The following is an 18,646-nucleotide window of genomic DNA, read 5'->3' on the forward strand; positions in this document are numbered from 1 at the left end:
AATTATTTTAATGCCTGTCTAGACTGTAAGCTCCTTGAGGGCAGGAATCATATCTACCAACTCTTTTGTATTATACTCTCTCAAGCCCTTAGTACAGTGCTCTGCACACAGTCCTCAATAAATACCACTGATTGGGTCACTGGGGTTTCAGAAAAGAGTAATTTAGATGGCACGTGAGGCAGGTAGAAAATGTACTGGGTCACAAATCTATCAAAAAGAGTTGATGGGCTGATAGATTAGCTTGCAGAATTCCAGAAAATATATTCAGAGCTCATTAAGAAGCAGTGTGGCCTAGTGAAGAGAGCATGGGCCTGAGGGTCAGAAGGAGCTGGGTTCCAATCCTACTTCTGCTAATTGCTTGCTGTGTGACCTTGGGTAAATCCTTAACTTCTCCCTGCCTTAGTTTCCTCAACTATAAAATGGAGATAACTGTACTCCCTCCTATTTAGATTGTGAGCTCCGTGCAGGACAGGGACTGTGTCTGACTTAAGTAATTTGTACCTATCCCAGCTCTAAGAACAGTGTTTGACACATAGTCAGCCCTTAACAAATACTTCAAAAAAAAAAACTGAGTGGATATAATAAACTGTTGACTTTGTATAATGAGGTCCTAGGTTCTAGATTTCTTTAAAATATATATTGTCAGCCTACTTCTACTTTTAGTCTACTGAAGTACTACTAAATTATTGATCCCTTAATGGCCTGAAAGCATTAATATAGTCTTCCAAAGTATCATTCCTACCATACTCACACCTTGGGGAAAAAAAAAAGCTTCACTGAAATGAGCATTTGAATCAGGTGATTTAGGGCTGATTCTGAAGGCCACAATGGTAATTTAAAACATAATGATGGTGGAGGGCCGGGAGAGAAACATGAGGACAGTTACCAATTTAGAGCATGCCAAGGATGGCTAATCAGGACCTCTTACCAGTATTCCAACACAAATGAGGACAATCTCTCCACAGACAACACTCATGATTGTTGAATGTCAGCTATGGGTGGTGTAAATTGATTCAGATATTTATCACACATTACCTTATATTTTGGAATAGTCTTCAGAAGCTCTTTCACTGGAACATCTGTGCCAACTACACCCAGAAGAATTCCTTTAGATCTCTGTTGGAAATAAACATTAAAAAATCATATCTATTGAGTGCTTACTGAGTGCAGAGCACTGTACTAAGCACTTAGGAGAGTTCAACATTATATAATACTCAGGTACAGAAACAGAAATTGCTGAAATATGCATACCTAATAGTAGATACAAATTATGTATCATTACTACTGTTACTATTGTACACTATGAACTGTGGGTTTTCTAGGTCTCTGTGATAGAAAAAAGGAAAGTTAGACTACTGGGGAGTTGTAACTAATAAGGGCAAACATACGCCCATGCAAATCAACAACTTTTTCTTCTCTTTCTCCTTAAATTAAAATAGTTAGTGCCCAAACTTCCAGCTGATCAACATGCATATAATTAAGTTGCCAACACTCAGCCAAGGAAAAAACTATGCATGAAAATGGTAGTTCTCTCCTTTCCCCAAATTCACTACCAGAGGGTACTCAGTAGAGAACAACTGAGGAGTTAAAACAATGTGCAATTACTCCAGTGAGTTAAAACCGGGTGTATGGGGACTGCAGGATGCATTGTTAAAAAACAGGTAAGAGTGATAAGGGTGCCAAAACTATCTGATTTTAAAAGTTCATTTGGGCCACATATGTGTGAGTAACTATATTGGTTTCCCTTACAGGGAACATACAGGAAAAAATAAACAACCACCTCTGCGCTGAAAGTGATTTGCTGGAGTCATTGCCCCCTGGATATTCAACATTTAGACAATTGGGGAAAGTGCTGAATTAGCTGAATATATTGAAATTATTTATGCTTGTGAGTTTCTGACATCTCTCTTATTTAATCTATGCTTGCGACAGACATATCAGGTGGGAAATGGGATATAAATCCCAAATCTTAAAGCTAAAAAGTCATTTAAGAGAAATCCTCAATGAAATCATCACAATACTAAATAGAAAATGCAACCCGAGGACTTACAGTTTCATTTTGCTTACTAAATACCGGCATGGCCACTGTCGTCATCAGAACTAATCCTTGATCATCAGCGAGCTAAATTTGGGGAGTGGAAAGAGGATATATTATCCACAAGCGGCATACGTTCATCACATATGTCCATATGTCCATCATATCGATGGGTCCCATGAAGGCAAAAACCAATGATTTAGGAGTCTGTCTCTCATCCCACTCTGGGATTCCAGACATTAAGAGGTTGACTTGATCAACAGATCACATTCTGGGCTTTCCCAGCTCTGAGCCCTGCCTCTACGCTTTGTTTCTTCTTGGGAGACCTCAGAGTTCAGGCAGGCAGGAAGGCAATAAGAAGGAAAGAACAGCCCAGAATCACTAACACTATCAGACAGCAGTTGCCGATCAGAGTCTTCAGTCAAACCAGTGGCTTGTGGTGAGGCACAAGTTCTCTGAAAAAAAAAAATCCTATTTGTACCACTTCAATTTAATCCTTTGGATTTTACTGTACTGAAATTGGTCAAAAGGCATTAGAAAATCCTAAATGTTATCTGGTTAAGTTGTGAAAGCTTCTGTGTACACATAGCCATTATGAGACTTTTCAAAATGAATAATTGCAATTAAATTTGGGTGAAAATACACTGAAAAAAAAACAGTGGAAAGCATTGAGAGCCTAACATTATTTAAAAGAAAAAAGCATTATGGAAATACCAAGTGCATATCAGAATTTAACTGGGCTATTTCATCTTTGAAACATTTGTGATACTATAGGAAGACTGATAAAAATGTCATGATCTAAATGGAACAGTTAGACTGTCTAAACTTTGGTTTGTATGTAAAAATCAAACTGAGTAATGTTAATGGTTCTTTTGGAGTCAGTATATATCAGTGATAATGATAATAATAATAACAATAATTATGGCACTTTTTAAGCATTTACTATATGTCAAGCACTGTAGAAAGCACTGGGGTAATTAGGACCCACAAGGGGCTCATATTCTAAGTAGGAGGGAGAACAGGTATTGAATACCCATTTGCAGATGAAGGAACTGAGGCACAGAGAAGTTAAGTGACTTGCCCGAGGTCAAACAGGCAAGTGGCAGAGCCGGGATTAGAACCCAGGTCCTCTGGCTCACACCCTTTGCTCTTTAGATGGGGGCCACACTATTTATCTAAATAAAGATAATAAAACAGATCAGAGTTCTTCTATGACAAAAAGCAAAGAATCATCAATAATTAATCATTATATCTATGCCATACACCTGTGAATATAGGTAATTACCAATTGTTCAGTCAATCAAATTATATTCACAGGTAACATTTGCATCATTACTTAGAAGGAAGAAATGCTTTTTTCCCTAATACTAAATTTACATAGAATTGAATCTGTTACAGTCAAGGAAAACATAAAAACAGAAAATGCACTAAGAACTATTTTGTAGTTTTAGCTAACCAGGGGAAGATCATCCACTCCTACAGCTTCAAATGCCATTTCCATCCTCAAATGTACCTCATCAGCTTCAACCTGTCCCCTTCTCACATCTCCTCCTGCCTCTACATGGATCTCCTCCAGGATATTAAGCTCAAAATGTCCAAAACTGACCCCCTCACCAATCTTTTCCACCTCACTTTCCCATCAAAGTTGACCATTTCCATCTCCATTTCAAACTCACAACACTATCATTATTCTCAGTTCTTCCCCTCTTTCATCCCCTATATTAAACCTGTTCATTAAATGCTCTTGAATATTCTCCCACCTTTCCAGAATCTACCCTCCCTCTCCATCCAAACTGCTACTACACTGGCCCAGATACTTGTCATATCTTATCTCAAAAAGTGCATCAGCCACTTTGCTGACCTCCCTCCCTCTAGCCTCTCCCCTCTCCTATCCACACTTCACTCTGATCATTTTTCTAAAACACGGTTCTGAGCACACCTTCCCCAACCCTTAAAATCCTCCAATGTTTACCCATTCCTCTCTATATCCAATAGAAATTCCTGAACATTGGCTACCAAGGAACTCAATCAGCTCTTTACCCACTTCTTACCCTCACTCTTCTCCACTAAATTCTAGTTAGCACATTTTGTTCCTCTCAAGCCAGCATTCTCACTGTGCCTTGTTCTCCCCCCTTCCACCACCACCCTCTTGTTTCCCTTCCACCGCACATGAGGCAGACTACTCCTCTCCCCATCTTCAAGGTCCTTCTGAAATCACATATCCTCCAGGAGGCCTTTCCTGATTAACTTCAGCTATCTCCATTCTACATTCCCCTCAACTGCCTTTTCAGTACTTATGCTTCACACAAGGTATTCTGCGCTCCTATAGAACACAGATACATTTCTTTATACTCCATTACTTCATCCCACCTGTAATTCATTTTAAGTGGCTGAATCTCCTCCTAGATTGTAAGCTCCTTGAAAGAAGGGATCATGTCTACTAATTCTATTGTAACTAACTCTCCCTAGCCTTAGTACAATGCTTTGCACTCAGGTGCTCAAGGAATACTATTGATTGACTGGCCCACTGATTTTGTGAACATTCTCTTCAAGATATCAGGGAGGAAAAAGGCTATTTTTAAGTCAATTTTCACAGAAGGTACACTGAGATATTAGAAAGCATTCTTTTCCATGAATGACAGTCAATTACACATACAAACATATATAAAGCAAAACTCGGCTAGAGTTGAAAGTTCTTTAGAAAAAGGAATCATCATAATATGGAAATTTTGCCCTGATCTATCCCATTGAGAGGACAGAATAGATGATAGATCCATTCATTCAACTATATTTATTGAGTGCTTACTGTGTGCAGAGCACTGTACTAAGCGCTTGGAAAGTACAATTCAGCAACAGAGACATTTCCTGCCCACAACTGGCTCACAGTCTAATAATGATAATAATAATAATAATGTTGGTATTTGTTAAGTGCTTAATATGTGCAAAGCACTGTTCTAAGCGCTGGGGTAGATACAAGGTAATCAGGTGGTCCCACGTAGAGCTCACAGTCTTCATCCCCATTTTGCAGATGAGGCACAGAGAAGTTAAATGACTTGCCCAAAGTCACACAGCTGACAGGCGGCAGAGCAGGGATTTGAACCCATGACTGCTGACTCCCATGCCCGGGAAGTGGGGAGGCAGACATCAAAACAAGTAAATATGCATCAATAGCATGTATGTAAATAAATAGAATTATAGGTAAATATGCATCATTAATAAAATAAATGTAATTATAAGTATGTACATATATACACACAAGTACTGTGGGGCAGGGAGGGGGTAGAGCAGAGGGAGCGAGTGGGGGTAATGGAGAGGGGAGCAGAGAAAAGGGGGGGTTAGTCTGGGAAAGCCTCCTGGAGGAGGTGGCTTATTTATAATAGATAAATAGATAGATCCTATTTGAAGATGGGACTATTGATACTAACATCCAATCCATGTTTGTGAGTATGGCTGAAAACCCAAAACATGACTTCTACTTCACTTCATCTAGTATAAGAATAATAGTATTTGTTAAGCACTTACTATTTGCTGAGCACTGTACTAAGTGCTGGGGTACATTCAAGATATTCATGTTGGACACAGTCCCTGTCTCACATGGAGCTCACAGTCTAAGTAAGAGGGAGTAGGAGATAATACCTGTTTTACAAATGAGGAAACTGAGACAAAGAGAAGTTAAGTAATTGACCATGGTCACACAGTAGACAAGTGGAGGATCCAGATAAGAACCCAGGTGCTCTGACTCCCAGGCCCAATCCTGTACCATCAGGCCATGTTGCTTCATGCTGCTAATATTTATGTAAATACATAATTGATACATGAGTTAGTACATTAAAAAGAACCCTACTCCCCAAAGAAGTAATGATATTCAACTACAGACAGTAGTACGAGAAATAATAACTTGCTTTATCATAGATGAGTTTGCTAAATTACCTTAGAAACTCTTGAAATCTATTTCCTAATGTTTTCTTTGGTTAACCCTAAATTTAATTCTCCTGGTGACCCTGTGATTTACTGGCATGCATTTTCTAAATGTTGGAGTGACTATGACTATCAGATATACTAAGAGACCAACACTTTAAAACAAATTCCTATTTACAGGCAGCAATGTTTAAATAAAACCCCTACAGGTGTTTGCTTGAATAATGCATTAATAACCAGAGAGCCAGTTTTGAATGACAAAAATGAAAATCCTCCCTTTCAACATAACTCTTTTATGTATTTTAAATTGCTAGTATAAAATGTCTGAGTTAAATGTATTGTCCCAAATTTTAATATTTATTCCAACTGAAAAAGTACTATAGGGGCTATAGGAAAATCAAGGATCTTATAAAGTCTTCACTTACCAATGTATCAATATCAGCAGTATCTATTAACACCTATTAGGCACTTGAGGAATATGCAAAAGAAATAAAAGCAACAATCCCTGTCCTTTAAAAGACAGAAATAACAAATATAACAATAGTTACAGGAAATAGAATAGCTATGAACAATAGATATATGTGACTAAACATATACTTTTTTAAAATTTGTACTTAAGATTTTACTATGGGCCAGGCACCCTACTAACTGCTGGGCTAGATATAAAATAATCTGATTGAACACAGTCCCTGTCCCACATTGGGCTCACAGACTAAGGGGGACAGAAAAGAGGTATCTTATACCATTTCCAGATGAGGAAACTGAGAAGTTAAGTGACTTGCTCAAGGGCACATAGCCAGCAAGTGGGATAGCCAAGATTAGAACCCAGGTCTCCTGACTCCCAGGCCCATGCTTGTTCCACTAGGCAATGCTGATTTCCACTAGGCTACAGTGAAGAAGGTAGCATTTATGTACACCTTTATTCATTTGTTCATTCATTCATTCAATAGTAATTATTCATTCATTCAAATTTATTGAGTGCTTACTGTGTGCAGAGCACTGTACTAAGTGCTGAGGAAAGTACAATGCATCAGTAAACTGCGAGATTCCCTGTCCACAACAAGCTTACAGTTTAAAGGTGGGGAGAGAGACATCAAAATTACAGACATGTACTGAAGTGTTGTGGAGCTGGGAGGAGAGAAGAGCAAAGGGAGCAAGTCATGCAATGTAAAAGAGGGTAGGAGATGAAGAAAAGTGGGGCTTACTCTGTGAAGGCCTCTTGGAGCAGATGTGCCTTTAATAAAGCTTTGAAGGGGTAGGGGGAGAGCAATTGTCAGATTTGAGGAGGGAGGGAGTTCCGGGCCAGAGGCAGGACGTGGTCTAGGGATATGCGGTGAGATCCAGGCACAATCAGAAGATTAGCACTAGAGGAGCAAAGTGTGTGGGCTGGGTTGTAGGAGAGAAGTGAGGTGAAGTAGGAGGGGGCAAGGTGACGGAAAAGCCAATGGTGCGGACTCTGTGTTTGATATGGAGGTGGATGGGCAATCTTTGGAGTTTTTTGAGGAGGTAGGTGACATTCTTGAACATTTTCGTAGAAAAATTATCTGGGCAGGAGAGTGAAGTGTGAACTGGAGTGGGGAGAGACAGGAGGCTGGGTGGCCAGCAAGGAGACTGATGCAGTACTCCAGGGGGGATAGGATGAGTGATTCAATTAACATGGTAGCAGTTTGAATTGGAGAGTAAAGGGCAGATATTAGCAATGTTGTGAAGGTGGGACTGACTGGTGACGGATTGAATATGTGGGTTGAATGACAGATAGGAGTTAAAGATAATGCCAAGGTTATGAGCTTGTGAGACAGGAAGGATGGTGATGCTATCTACAGTGAAGACAGCAATTTGCTAGACTATCATTTAAGCACTTACTCATCTACATATTTATCTACCCAATCAAGTCATAGTATTTATTAAGTGTGTATTGCATGCAGAACACTGTACTAAGCACTTGGGAAAGTACATAAAATCATCTGGTAGACACATTACCTGCCCACAAGGAGCTTACAGTCTAGAGGGGGAGGTAGGCATTAAAATAAATTACAGATATGTGCTTAAGTGCTGTTTTGGGCTGTAGGTAGGGTGAATAAAAGGTAAAAATCAAATTGGAAGGGTGACACAGAAGGGAGAGGTAATGCATTCGGCTGGACACAGCAGCAGGGGATGCCAGGTCTTCTTCACAGTGAGGCAGGGGAGTGAGTGCTAGAAACAGGTTCAAGATATACAATTGTTCCACAAAGGAGCTGGGGTTCCACAGCATACCACTGTAGTGTGAGAGAAGGGTTTTGGGTAGTTTGGAGCAAGGATTTTGAAAGAGGAGAACATGGCAAAGGAAAGGCTTATTCCTAGTTTTCATGCTCGTTCATAGTTTTGTTTAGGCCTCATTTCCATGCTTGTACAAAGTTTGTTCACACCTTGTTCACAGCCTTGTACACTGACAAGTACATTCACACTCATTCTCACCACACTACTGGCTGATTTAGCCAAAGTTAATAATAATAATAAATAAGGTAGTTGTTAAGTACTTACTATATGACAAGCACTGTTCTAGTGCTGGGGTAGATACAAGTTAATTGGATCTTCTAATTATTGTATTATTCAAAAGAATGACCTCTCTTTAAAAATGTACACAAATTAAAATCATCAGTGCTTTTATATTTGTGCTTTGTGCTGTCAACCTTTATGACAAAAAGGGCAAGAAAATCCTGAAGTTCTACGTCTTAAGTGACATGTAAAAGAAGCATTAGAACATGTCTATATGACTCTGTAAAGTATTTTACCCACCCTCATAAGAAATATCATGTCACTTTTTTCCAGAGACTATTTTTTAATGAGTCATTAGTATTTGCATCTGGAATTCTGAAAATATGAATTTCTAGAACCGTAAGATTTTGTTTCAACAGCTTACTTTGATCATTCAAGACTTTAGGTATTTAAATGAGCTGATTTTATTTTCAGAACTTAGAATTTAGGTTACTTTGGATGAGTTGTTCAATATTATTTCTATTTACATTGGCCTAGCGGCAAGTATAAGCAGTATATATACTGAGCATTCACCAATGCAACGCACTGTACCACGTTCTTGGGAAGTCACAGAGAAGCTACACAATCCCTGTCCACAAGAAGTTTAAACTCTAATGGAGGAGACAGATGGAAAAATATTTATGACTCAACAAAATAACTGACTGTTGAATAAGATATATACAAAAGTGCTCAAGATGGGTATAAATAGGGGAGAAACAACTTTGCAAATGGGGAACCAAACAGGGAAGCCTTATTGTAGGAGGTGGGATTTTTTTTTACTATTATTATTATGGCATTTGTTAAGTGCTTATTTTGTGCTATACACTGTACTAAGGGCTGGGGTAGATACAGCCAATTCGGTTTGGACACAGTCCCTGTTCCATGTGGGGCTCACAGTCTCAGTCCTCATTTTACAGATGAGGGAACTGAACTCCAGAGAAGTAAAGTGACTTGCCCAAGCACAGGAGACAAGTGGCAGAGCGGGATTAAAACCCATAACCTTCTGATTCCCAAGCCTGTGCTCTAACCACTACACCATGCTGCCTCTCTATTTTAGAAAGGCAGTGACGTGGGGAGTGCTGTGATCTATCAGAATTGGAGAGGGAAGGGGTTGGGTGAACAGTGTGAGTGAGAATTCCACTTTCCACCAGTTAATCTAATGAACTGAATTGTAGCCATTGGTTTACAATTAAGACAACAATTGGAAAAATACGTGATGATAGAACAGAAAAATGATTTGTCTTCTCAAAATCTTCTGGCTAATTCAAATGGATGAAGTCCTTACTTTTCTCCTCAAATGTCATGCAAACCCTGGTATGCGTGATTGGCCAATGGCTACACTTTACAAAAGGGCCTTACTTTCAGTTCATTCATTCATTCATTCATTCATTCATTCAATATTTATTGAGCACTTACTGTGTACGGATCACTGTACTAAGTGGTGGGAGAATGCAATACAACAATGAACAGACCCGTTCCACAATAAATTTACAGTCTAGAGAACGAGCTTCAGTTTCACCTTGAACATGAAATGAGTGGGAAGATTTGCTGAAGATGCACAGTTTTATATTCAGTGAAGCTAGAAAAAAAATCAGTTGGTGTAGAGAATAAATACGTTATTGGGGGATAACAATCCTAATGAGATCAGCAAAGATGTTCTAATGAATGAGGCAACTGAGGTTTCAGTAAAGAGAAAATAGTTAAAATGTATAAACTACTTGGGACTATTCTTCTTCTTCTAAGGGAGATATATTTTGTCTCTCTGGTAAGCACTGTCAAGGACATGTAGGTAGACAACAGAAAGTGTACCTCTTCCACCTGCCTTACTTCACACCGTATCAAATCCCTTCTTCCCTCCTTGACCAGCAATTTCAACTGTTCAGTTTCCAATGGTTCCTTCTCCACTGCTTTTAAATATTTTCTTGTCTTCCCTACCCTAAACAAAACCTTCCCTTGATGCCAAGGCTTTCTCCAGTTATTGTCCCATATCCCTTTCACTTTTCCCTTCCCAACTCCTTAAGCAACTTGCCTACCACAACTGTCTCCAATTCCTCTTTTCCTATTCTCTCCATGGCCCACTTTTGGCTGAGTGGAAGGAGCACGGGCTTGGGAGTCAGAGGTCATGGGTTCAAATCCTGGCTCTGAAACGTGTCAGCTGTGTTACTGTGGGCAAGTCGCTTCTCTTCTCTGCACCTCAGTTACCTCATCTGTAAAATGGGGATTAAGACTGTGAGCCCCACGTGGGACAACCTGATTACCCTGTATCTACCCCAGCGCTTAGAACAGTGCTCTGCACATAGTAAGCACATAACAAATACCAACATTATTATTATTATTATGGTTCCCAATCCCTTCACTCCATGGAAACTGTCCTCTCTAAGGTCACCAATGACCTTCTTCTTGCCAAATCCAACAGCCGCTACTCCATCTTAATCCTTCTTGACCTCTCAGCTCCCTTCAACCTCAGGGACCCCCTTTTTCAAATATTGTCTAACCTTGGCTTCACTGAAAAATGTCCTTTTGTGGTTTTCCTATCTCTCTGGCCACTCCTTCTTTATTCTTATGGCTGTTATTGATATTATTATCATAATTATTAAGCAGCATGGCCTAGTGGATAGAGAACAGGCCTGGGAGTCAGAAAGTCAAGGGTTCTAGTTCCTGCTCTGCCACTTGTTTGCTGTGTGACCTTGGGCAAGTCACTTAACTTCTAAGTTATCTCATCTGTAAAATGGGAACTGAAATTGTGAGCCCCACGTGGGACAAGGGACTGTATCCAACTTGATTACCTTGTATCTATCCGATTGCTTAGTACAGTGCCTGGCACATAGTAAGTGATGAACAAAAACCATGATTTTAATTATAATTATTATTATTATTCATTCATTCATTCAATAGTACTCCTCCTCCCCCCCTTTTCCCTCTGCTCCCTCTACCGCCCCCCCACCTCTCCGCAGCTAAACCCTCTTCTCCCCCCTTTCCCTCTCCTCCTCCCCCTCTCCCATCCCACCCCCTCAGCACTGTACTCGTCCACTCAACTGTATATATCTTCATCACCCTATTTATTTTGTTTATTTTGTTTAATGAGATGTACATCACCCTGATTCTATTTATTTGCCATTGTTTTTATATGTTCTGCCCCTTGACTCTATTTATTGCCATTGTTCTTGTCTGCCTGTCTCCCCGATTAATTAAATTCATTAATGAATTTATTAATGAATTTATTGAGCACTTACTATGTGCAGAGCACTGTACTAAGCACTTGGAATGTACAAGTCGGCAACAGATAGAGAAAGTCCCTGCCCTTTGATGGGCTTATAGTCTAAATATGAGAAGCAGCGTGGCTCAGTGGAAAGAGCCCGGTTTTGGAGTCAGAGGTCATGGGTTCGAATCGTGGCTCTACCACTTGTCAGCTGTGTGACTGTGGGCAAGTCACTTAACTTCTCTGTGCCTCTGTTACCTCATCTGTAAAATGGGGATTAAGACTGTGAGCCCCACGTGGGACAATCTGATTCCCCTGTGTCTACCCCAGCGTTTAGAACAGTGCTCTGCACATAGTAAGTGCTTAACAAATACCAACATTATTATTAGTCGGGGGAGACAGACAGACAAAAACAATAGCAATAAAGAGAATCAAGGGGATGCACATCTCATTAAGAAAATAAATAGGGTAATAAAAATATATACAAATAAGCGGACAAGTACAGTGCTGAGGGGAGGGGAAGGGAGAGGGGGAGGAGCAGAGGGAAGGGGGGGGAAGGGGGCTTAGCTGAGGGGAGGTGAAGGGGGGGTAGAGGGAGCAGAGGGAAAAGGGGAAGCTCAGTCTGGAAAGGCCTCTTGGAGGAGGTGAGCTCTCAGTAGGGCTTTGAAGAGGGGAAGAGAATTAGTTTGGTGGATGTGAGGAGGGAGGGCATTCCAGGACAGCGGGAGGACGTGGCCCAGGGGTCAACGGCGGGATAGCGAGAACGGGGGACGGTGAGGAGGTGGGCGGCAGAGGAGCAGAGCATGCAGGGTGGGCAGTAGAAAGACAGAAGGGAGGTGAGGTAGGAGGGGGCAAGGTGATGGAGAGCCTTGTAGCCTAGAGTGAGAAGTTTTTTGTTTCGTGCGGAGGTTGATAGGCAACCACTGGAGGTTTTTAAGAAGGGGAGTGACATGTCTACAGTGTTTCTGCAGGAAGATGAACTGGGCAGCGGAATGAAGAATAGACTGGATTGGGGAGAGACAGGAGGAAGGGAGATCAAAGAGAAGGCTGACACAATAATCCAGCCGGGATATTATAAGAGCCGGTACCAGTAAGATAGCCGTTTGGGTGGAGAGGAAAGGGTGGATCTTGACGATATTATAAAGGTGAGACCGGCAGGTCTTGGTGACAGATTGGGGAGAATGAGAGAGTCAGAGATGAGACCGAGGTTGCAGGCTTGAGAGAAGGGAAGGACGGTTGTACCATCCACAGTGATAGGGAAGTCAGGAAGAGGACAGAGCTTGGGAGGGAAGATAAGGAGCTGAGTCTTGGACATGTTGAGTTTTAGGTGGTGGGCAGACATCCAGGTGGAGACGTTCTGGAGGCAGGAGGAGATACGAGCCTGAAGGGAGGGGGAGAGGACAGGGGCAGAGATGTAGATCTGTGTGTTATTTGCATAGAGATGATAGTTGAAGCCGTGGGAGCGAATGAGTTCCCCAAGGGAGTGAGTGTAGATGGAGAACAGAAAAGGGCCAAGAACTGACCCTTGAGGAACCCCAACAGTTAGAGGATGGGAGAGGGAGGAGGAGCCTGTGAAGAAGACCGAGAATAAACGGCCAGAAAGATAAGAGGAGAACCAGGAGAGGACAGAGTCCGTGAAGCCAAGGTGAGACAAGGTGTGGAGGAGAAGGGGATGGTCGACAGTCTCAAAGGCAGCTGAGACGTCAAGGAGGATTAGGATAGAGTAGGAGCCATTGCATTTGGCAAGGAGGTCATGGGTGATCTTAGAGAGAGCAGTCTCGGTAGAGTGGAGGGAACAAAAGCCAGATTGGAGGGGGGCCAGGAGAGAATGGGTGTCAAGGAATTCTAGGCAGCGAGTGTAGACGATGCGTTCTAGGAGCTTGGAAAGGAAAGGTAGTAGGGAGATAGGGTGATAACTGGAAGGGGAAGTGGGGTCGAGAGAGGGTTTTTTTAGGATGGGGGAGACATGGGCATGTTTGGAGGCGGAGGGGAAGAAGCCATTGGAGAGTGAGTGGTTAAAAATAGAAGTTAAGGAGGGGTGGAGGGAAGGGGTGATGGTTTTTATAAAGTGAGCAGGAATGGGGTCCGAAGCACAGGTGGAGGGGGTGGCACTTGTGAGGAGGAGGAGATCGCCTCTGAGGATACTGCAGGGAAAGATGGGAAAGTAGGGGAGAGGGTTGGAGTGGGGGGGAGGCAGAAGGGGGAGGGGTGATTTTGGAGAGCTCAGACCTGATTGTGTTAATTTTCGTGATGAAGTATGTGGCCAGATCGTTGGGGGTGAGGGATGGGGCGGGGGAGGAACAGGGGGCCTGAAGAGAGAATTAAAAGTCCGGAACAATTGGCGGGGGTGACGGGCATGGGTGTTAATGAGGGATGAAAAAGAAGTTTTGCCTGGCAGAGGAGAGGGCAGAGTTAAGGCAGGAAAGGATAAATTTACAATGGATAAGGTTGGCTTGGTGCTTGGACCTTCGCCAGCACCACTCAGCAGCTCGAGCGTAAGAGCGTAGGAGGCAGACAGAGGCAGTGACCCAGGGCTGTGGGTTAGTGGAGCGAGAGCGGCGGAGGGAAAGGGGGGCGAGAGAGTTGAGATGAGTAGAGAGGGTGGAGTTGAGAGCGGAGACCTGATCATCGAGAGTGGGAAGAGAGGACGGGGGGCAAGGTGGGGAGAGATGCTTTTGGAGAGATGGATGGGATCAAGAGAGTGGAGGTCTCTGTGGGGGAGTAGAAAAGATTTGCAGGGGGAGAGAGTGTGAGAGAGGAGGCAGGTGAGAAGGTTATGGTCTGAGAGAGGGATTTCAGAGTTGGTGAGGGAGGAGATAGTGCAGCGGTAGGAGAGGACGAGATCGAGGCTGTGACCAAATTGGTGACTGGGCGCGGTATGGTGGAGCAGGAGGTCGGCAGAGTCGAGGAGAGATAGCAAGCGGGCGGCAGAGGAGTCACCGGGTACATCCATGTGGATGTTGAAGTCTCCGAGGATCAGAGTGGGGAGAGAGAAGGAGAGAAGGAAGATGAGAAAGGGGTCTAGGTGGTTGAAGAAGTCGGAGGTGGGACCAGGAGGGCTGTAGATGACAGCGACAAGTATCTGGAGGGGGTGGTAGAGGTGAATGATATGGGCTTCAAAGGAGGGGAAGGAGAGGGAAGGGGGAGGAGGGATAGTGCGGAAGCGGCATCGGGGTGAGAGAAGGAAGCCGATGCCTCCTCCCTTTCCGGTGAGTCTGGGGGAGTGGGAGAAGGAGAGGCCTCCGCTGGAGAGAGCAGCGGTGGAGACCGTGTCTTCAGGAGTGAGCCAGGTTTCCGTAAGGGCGACGAGGAGGAGAGAGCGGGAAAGGAAAAGGTCAAGGATGAAAGGTAGTTTACCTGTAATGGAGCGGGGATTCCAGAGGCCACACTTGAAAGTAGCTGTAGGTGTAGGGGGCGGGGGGGAGAGCGGGGGGAGGGGAGGGTTTGGATGGGAATGAGATGGCAGGGCCCTGGATGGGGAGAGGGGGACGAGGGGTGGGGGTGGGACAGGAGGACTGGGATGGAGCATGGGTGGGAAAGAGGGAAGGGGGGAGGGTGGAAGGAGGGGGTTCGGTGGGGAGCAGCGTAGGGGGAGGGGGGAAGAGGGATGGCGCTGGTAAAGTGGGGTTCTAGGGCGGGGGAGGGGAGGAGGGAGGAGGCAGAGGAGAGAGCGGGAAAGAGCTGGGCGAGAGAGGGGAAGGGGAAGGAGAGGATTGGGAGGGGCAGATGGGAGGAGGTGGGGGTAGAAGGATATGGTGAGGCCAGAGAGGTACGTGTCAGCACTGAGAACAATTAACAATAACACGCAAAATTGGTAATATAGTAATATGATACAATATTATTAATAAGCGGGTGATGACCAGAGTCATGTGTTGACTTGACTAAGGGTCTACCTGATCAAAATCAAAGTCAAAAGGCTAGCGGCAAGGAGAGTCCTGGGGGTCATGGTCCAAATGTCTCTGAGGCGGCGGCGGGAGCCCTGAGGATGTCCGGTGTGGGTTGTGGGCGTAGGTGGCAGCTAAGGTAAGGTAACACAGTGAGAACGAGGACATTGTCGCCCAGGGTGGAGGAAATCAATCACCTCATGGGGGAAGAGGGAGTGAGGGCTTCCCAAAATGGCCGCTTCCGGGTGGAGTGTGGGGAGGGCGGTTGGGGAGCGCAATGTCCCAAGGCCCGGGGTGGGAGGAGCAGGGGAGCACAATGTCCTGAGGCCCGAGCAGGGGTGCACAATGTCCCCGGGCCCGAGCAGGGGAGCACAATGTCCCCAGGCCCGGGGTGGGAAGAGCAGGGGAGCACAATGTCCCCAGGACCGAGCAGGGGAGCGCAATGTCCCCAGGGCCGAGCAGGGGAGCGCAATGCCCCGAGGCCCGAGCAGGGGAGCACAATGCCCCGATGCCCGAGCAGGGAAGCACAATGTCCCCGGGCCCGAGCAGGGGAGCGCAATGTCCCCCGATTCTTGGCGGGGAGGGGGGGCGGTGCTGGGGAGAATAGAGTCCTGCGGCACGGGTTGCTACCAGGACGGGCTACGAGGGTCAGGGAAAGTTGTGGGGAGGTCTGGGAGCTACTCGTGGATCTTGTGGCTGGGAGGGTCTGCGGGGGCAGTGCGGTGCGGGGGGGGGGGTGCGGGGGATCCTCAGTGGTGGAGTCCTTGAGCAGGGGTGCAGAGGTCCAGGTTGCAGAGCTGACTATAAGCCCAGCACTGCTTATGTGTCAAGCACATTTCTAAGGGCTAGAATAGATACAAGTTAATCAGGTTGGACACAGTCCCCATCACTCATGGGGCTTGCAGTCTAAGTAGACACTTTCAGAGGCTCCTCTGCTGCCCCCAACCCTCTAAATGTGGAAGTCCCTCAAGATTCAGTTCTGGACCCCTTAAATTCTGAACCTACACACACTGTCTTGGAAATCTCATCCGTTGCTATGACTTCAACTACAATCTACCTCTCCAGTCCTGCTGTCTCTCTCTTCAGTCTCAAATTTCCTCCTGCCTTCAGGACATCTCTAATTGGATGTCCTGTAGACATCTGAAACTTAACACATCCAAAACAGAACTCCTCAACTTCCCACCCAAAACCTGCCAGCCCCCTGTGTTTCCCATCATTGTAAACACCACTATTCTCCCTGTCTCACAAGCCCCAAACTTTTTCATTACCCTCAACTCATCTCTCATTTAACTCACATATTCAATGTCATCAAATTCTGTTGGTTATACCTTCACAACATCACTAAAATTTATCCATTCATCTGCAAACTGCCAAACCTTGACAACTGCTTCAGCCCTATTGCTGACCTCCCTGCAGCCTGTCTCTCCCGTCTCCAGTCCTCACTACACTATGCTGCCTGAATAATTTTCCTCAACAAATGTTCAGTCCACATCTCCTCACCCTTCAAGAAATTTCAGTGGTTGCTCATCCACCTCTGCATTAAATGGAAACTCCTTACCATTAGCTTGAAACCACTCAGTCAGTTCTCCCCCTCCTACCTTATCTCGCTGATTTACTACTAGAATCCAGCCCCACATTTTGCGTCTCTAATGCCCACCTACTCACTGTATCCTCAGTCTCATCTATCACACTACCAACCTCTTGCCCATAACCACCCTCTGGCTTGGAACTCCCTCATCCTTCATATCCAACAAACCACCACTCTCCCCAACTTCATAGCATTATTAAAATAACAACTTCTCTAAGTCTTCATTTCCCTTACTCCCTCTCCCTTCTGCATTGTCTATGAACTTGGATCTGTAGCCTTAGAGCACTTGTTATTCACTCCAACCACAGTCCCACAGCAATTAGGTACATATCTATAATTTATTTTAATGACTCTCTCCCCCTTAGACTTTAAGTTCCTTGAGGGCAGGTAATGTGTCTACCAACTCTGTTGCATTGTCTCTCCCAAGCACTTAGCAAAGTACTTTGCACTCACTAAGTGCTCAATAAATACCATCTATTGATTGACATTCTGGTAACTAACCAATATCCTTACTGCATTAATAGTTGTTGATGCACACTGTAAGCTCCCTCTAGGCTGTAGGCTCATGGGGGCACAGAATATATCTACCAACTGTTATACTGTATTCTCCCAAGAGCTGAGTACAGTGCTCTGCACATAAGTGCTCAATAAATATGATTGATTATAATGTATTCTCCCAAATGTTTAGTACAGCGCTCTGCATACAGTTAAGTGCTTCAAAAATAACACTGATTGATTAATTGTCCAGTCCAGGCATACATTAAGCTCTATGTCCAGCTCCATGGATACATAAAATCATTTATGGCATGTGGAAATTCATACAGAGAGAAATGATGGAAGTAGGAACGATACTTCTGTATGTCCTACAAAAACAAGGTGAAAGCAAATGAATCATATGTTAGGGTAAAATATAAATCTTTATCTCACAATTGTTTCTTCTTCATTGGCATCAATTTTGCTTGTTATATAATATTCACAAAACACTACAATTACAAGCATTTTACTGAGATAATAGCTTTGTAAATTTTCTATTCTGACAGCTAATTGTACACTTCAAAGAAGAGAAATTAAGTGAGGAAGAGAATGATAGATATTTCCCAAATTGCAGAAATATGATCACTTTGAAATAAAATGAGGACCACTTACACAAGCTAAAAGAAACAGAACTGGGAAAAAAAACACTGGCAGAAACTTTTTGGCATAAAATAGCCCCAAAGACTTTCTTTTTCATACATTACAAAAACGAGATCCTTTTTATGGGTAAGAAAAAAACCCAAACAAAAGTACATTTCTGAGTGAAAAACAATAATCTACTTTCAGTTACGCAGTTAATTTATGCACTCCTGATTCTTCATACAAGTTAAGTAGAACAGAATATCACAGCAGGAGTAGGACAATAGATCTTGAACCCTGCTGTGTTTGTTCAAGAAGCCAAGTTAAGCTATTTCTAAAAGGAAACAAAACGCCCAGTCAGGCTATTAAACAGGGATCATTTTGCTATTTTGCTA

At 43.7% G+C, this 18,646-nt stretch overlaps 1 protein-coding gene across 2 annotated transcripts in view; it reads right to left on the reverse strand.

The window, feature by feature from the left end:
• The window catches only part of CACNA2D3 (calcium voltage-gated channel auxiliary subunit alpha2delta 3), a 1,019,762-nt gene that overhangs the window by 250,078 nt on the left and 751,038 nt on the right, over positions 1 to 18,646 (reverse strand). For both annotated transcript variants that reach the window (XM_029052259.2, XM_029052258.2), the window contains 2 exons: positions 2,051 to 2,122; positions 1,036 to 1,116 (listed from right to left, as the gene is read on the reverse strand). In XM_029052259.2, coding sequence (XP_028908092.1) covers positions 1,036 to 1,116; positions 2,051 to 2,122 — 153 coding nt within the window. The remainder of the gene's footprint in view (positions 1 to 1,035; positions 1,117 to 2,050; positions 2,123 to 18,646) is intronic.

Source organism: Ornithorhynchus anatinus, chromosome X1 (assembly GCF_004115215.2).
Source record: "Ornithorhynchus anatinus isolate Pmale09 chromosome X1, mOrnAna1.pri.v4, whole genome shotgun sequence".
In the NCBI taxonomy this organism is placed as follows: Eukaryota; Metazoa; Chordata; class Mammalia; order Monotremata; family Ornithorhynchidae; genus Ornithorhynchus; species Ornithorhynchus anatinus.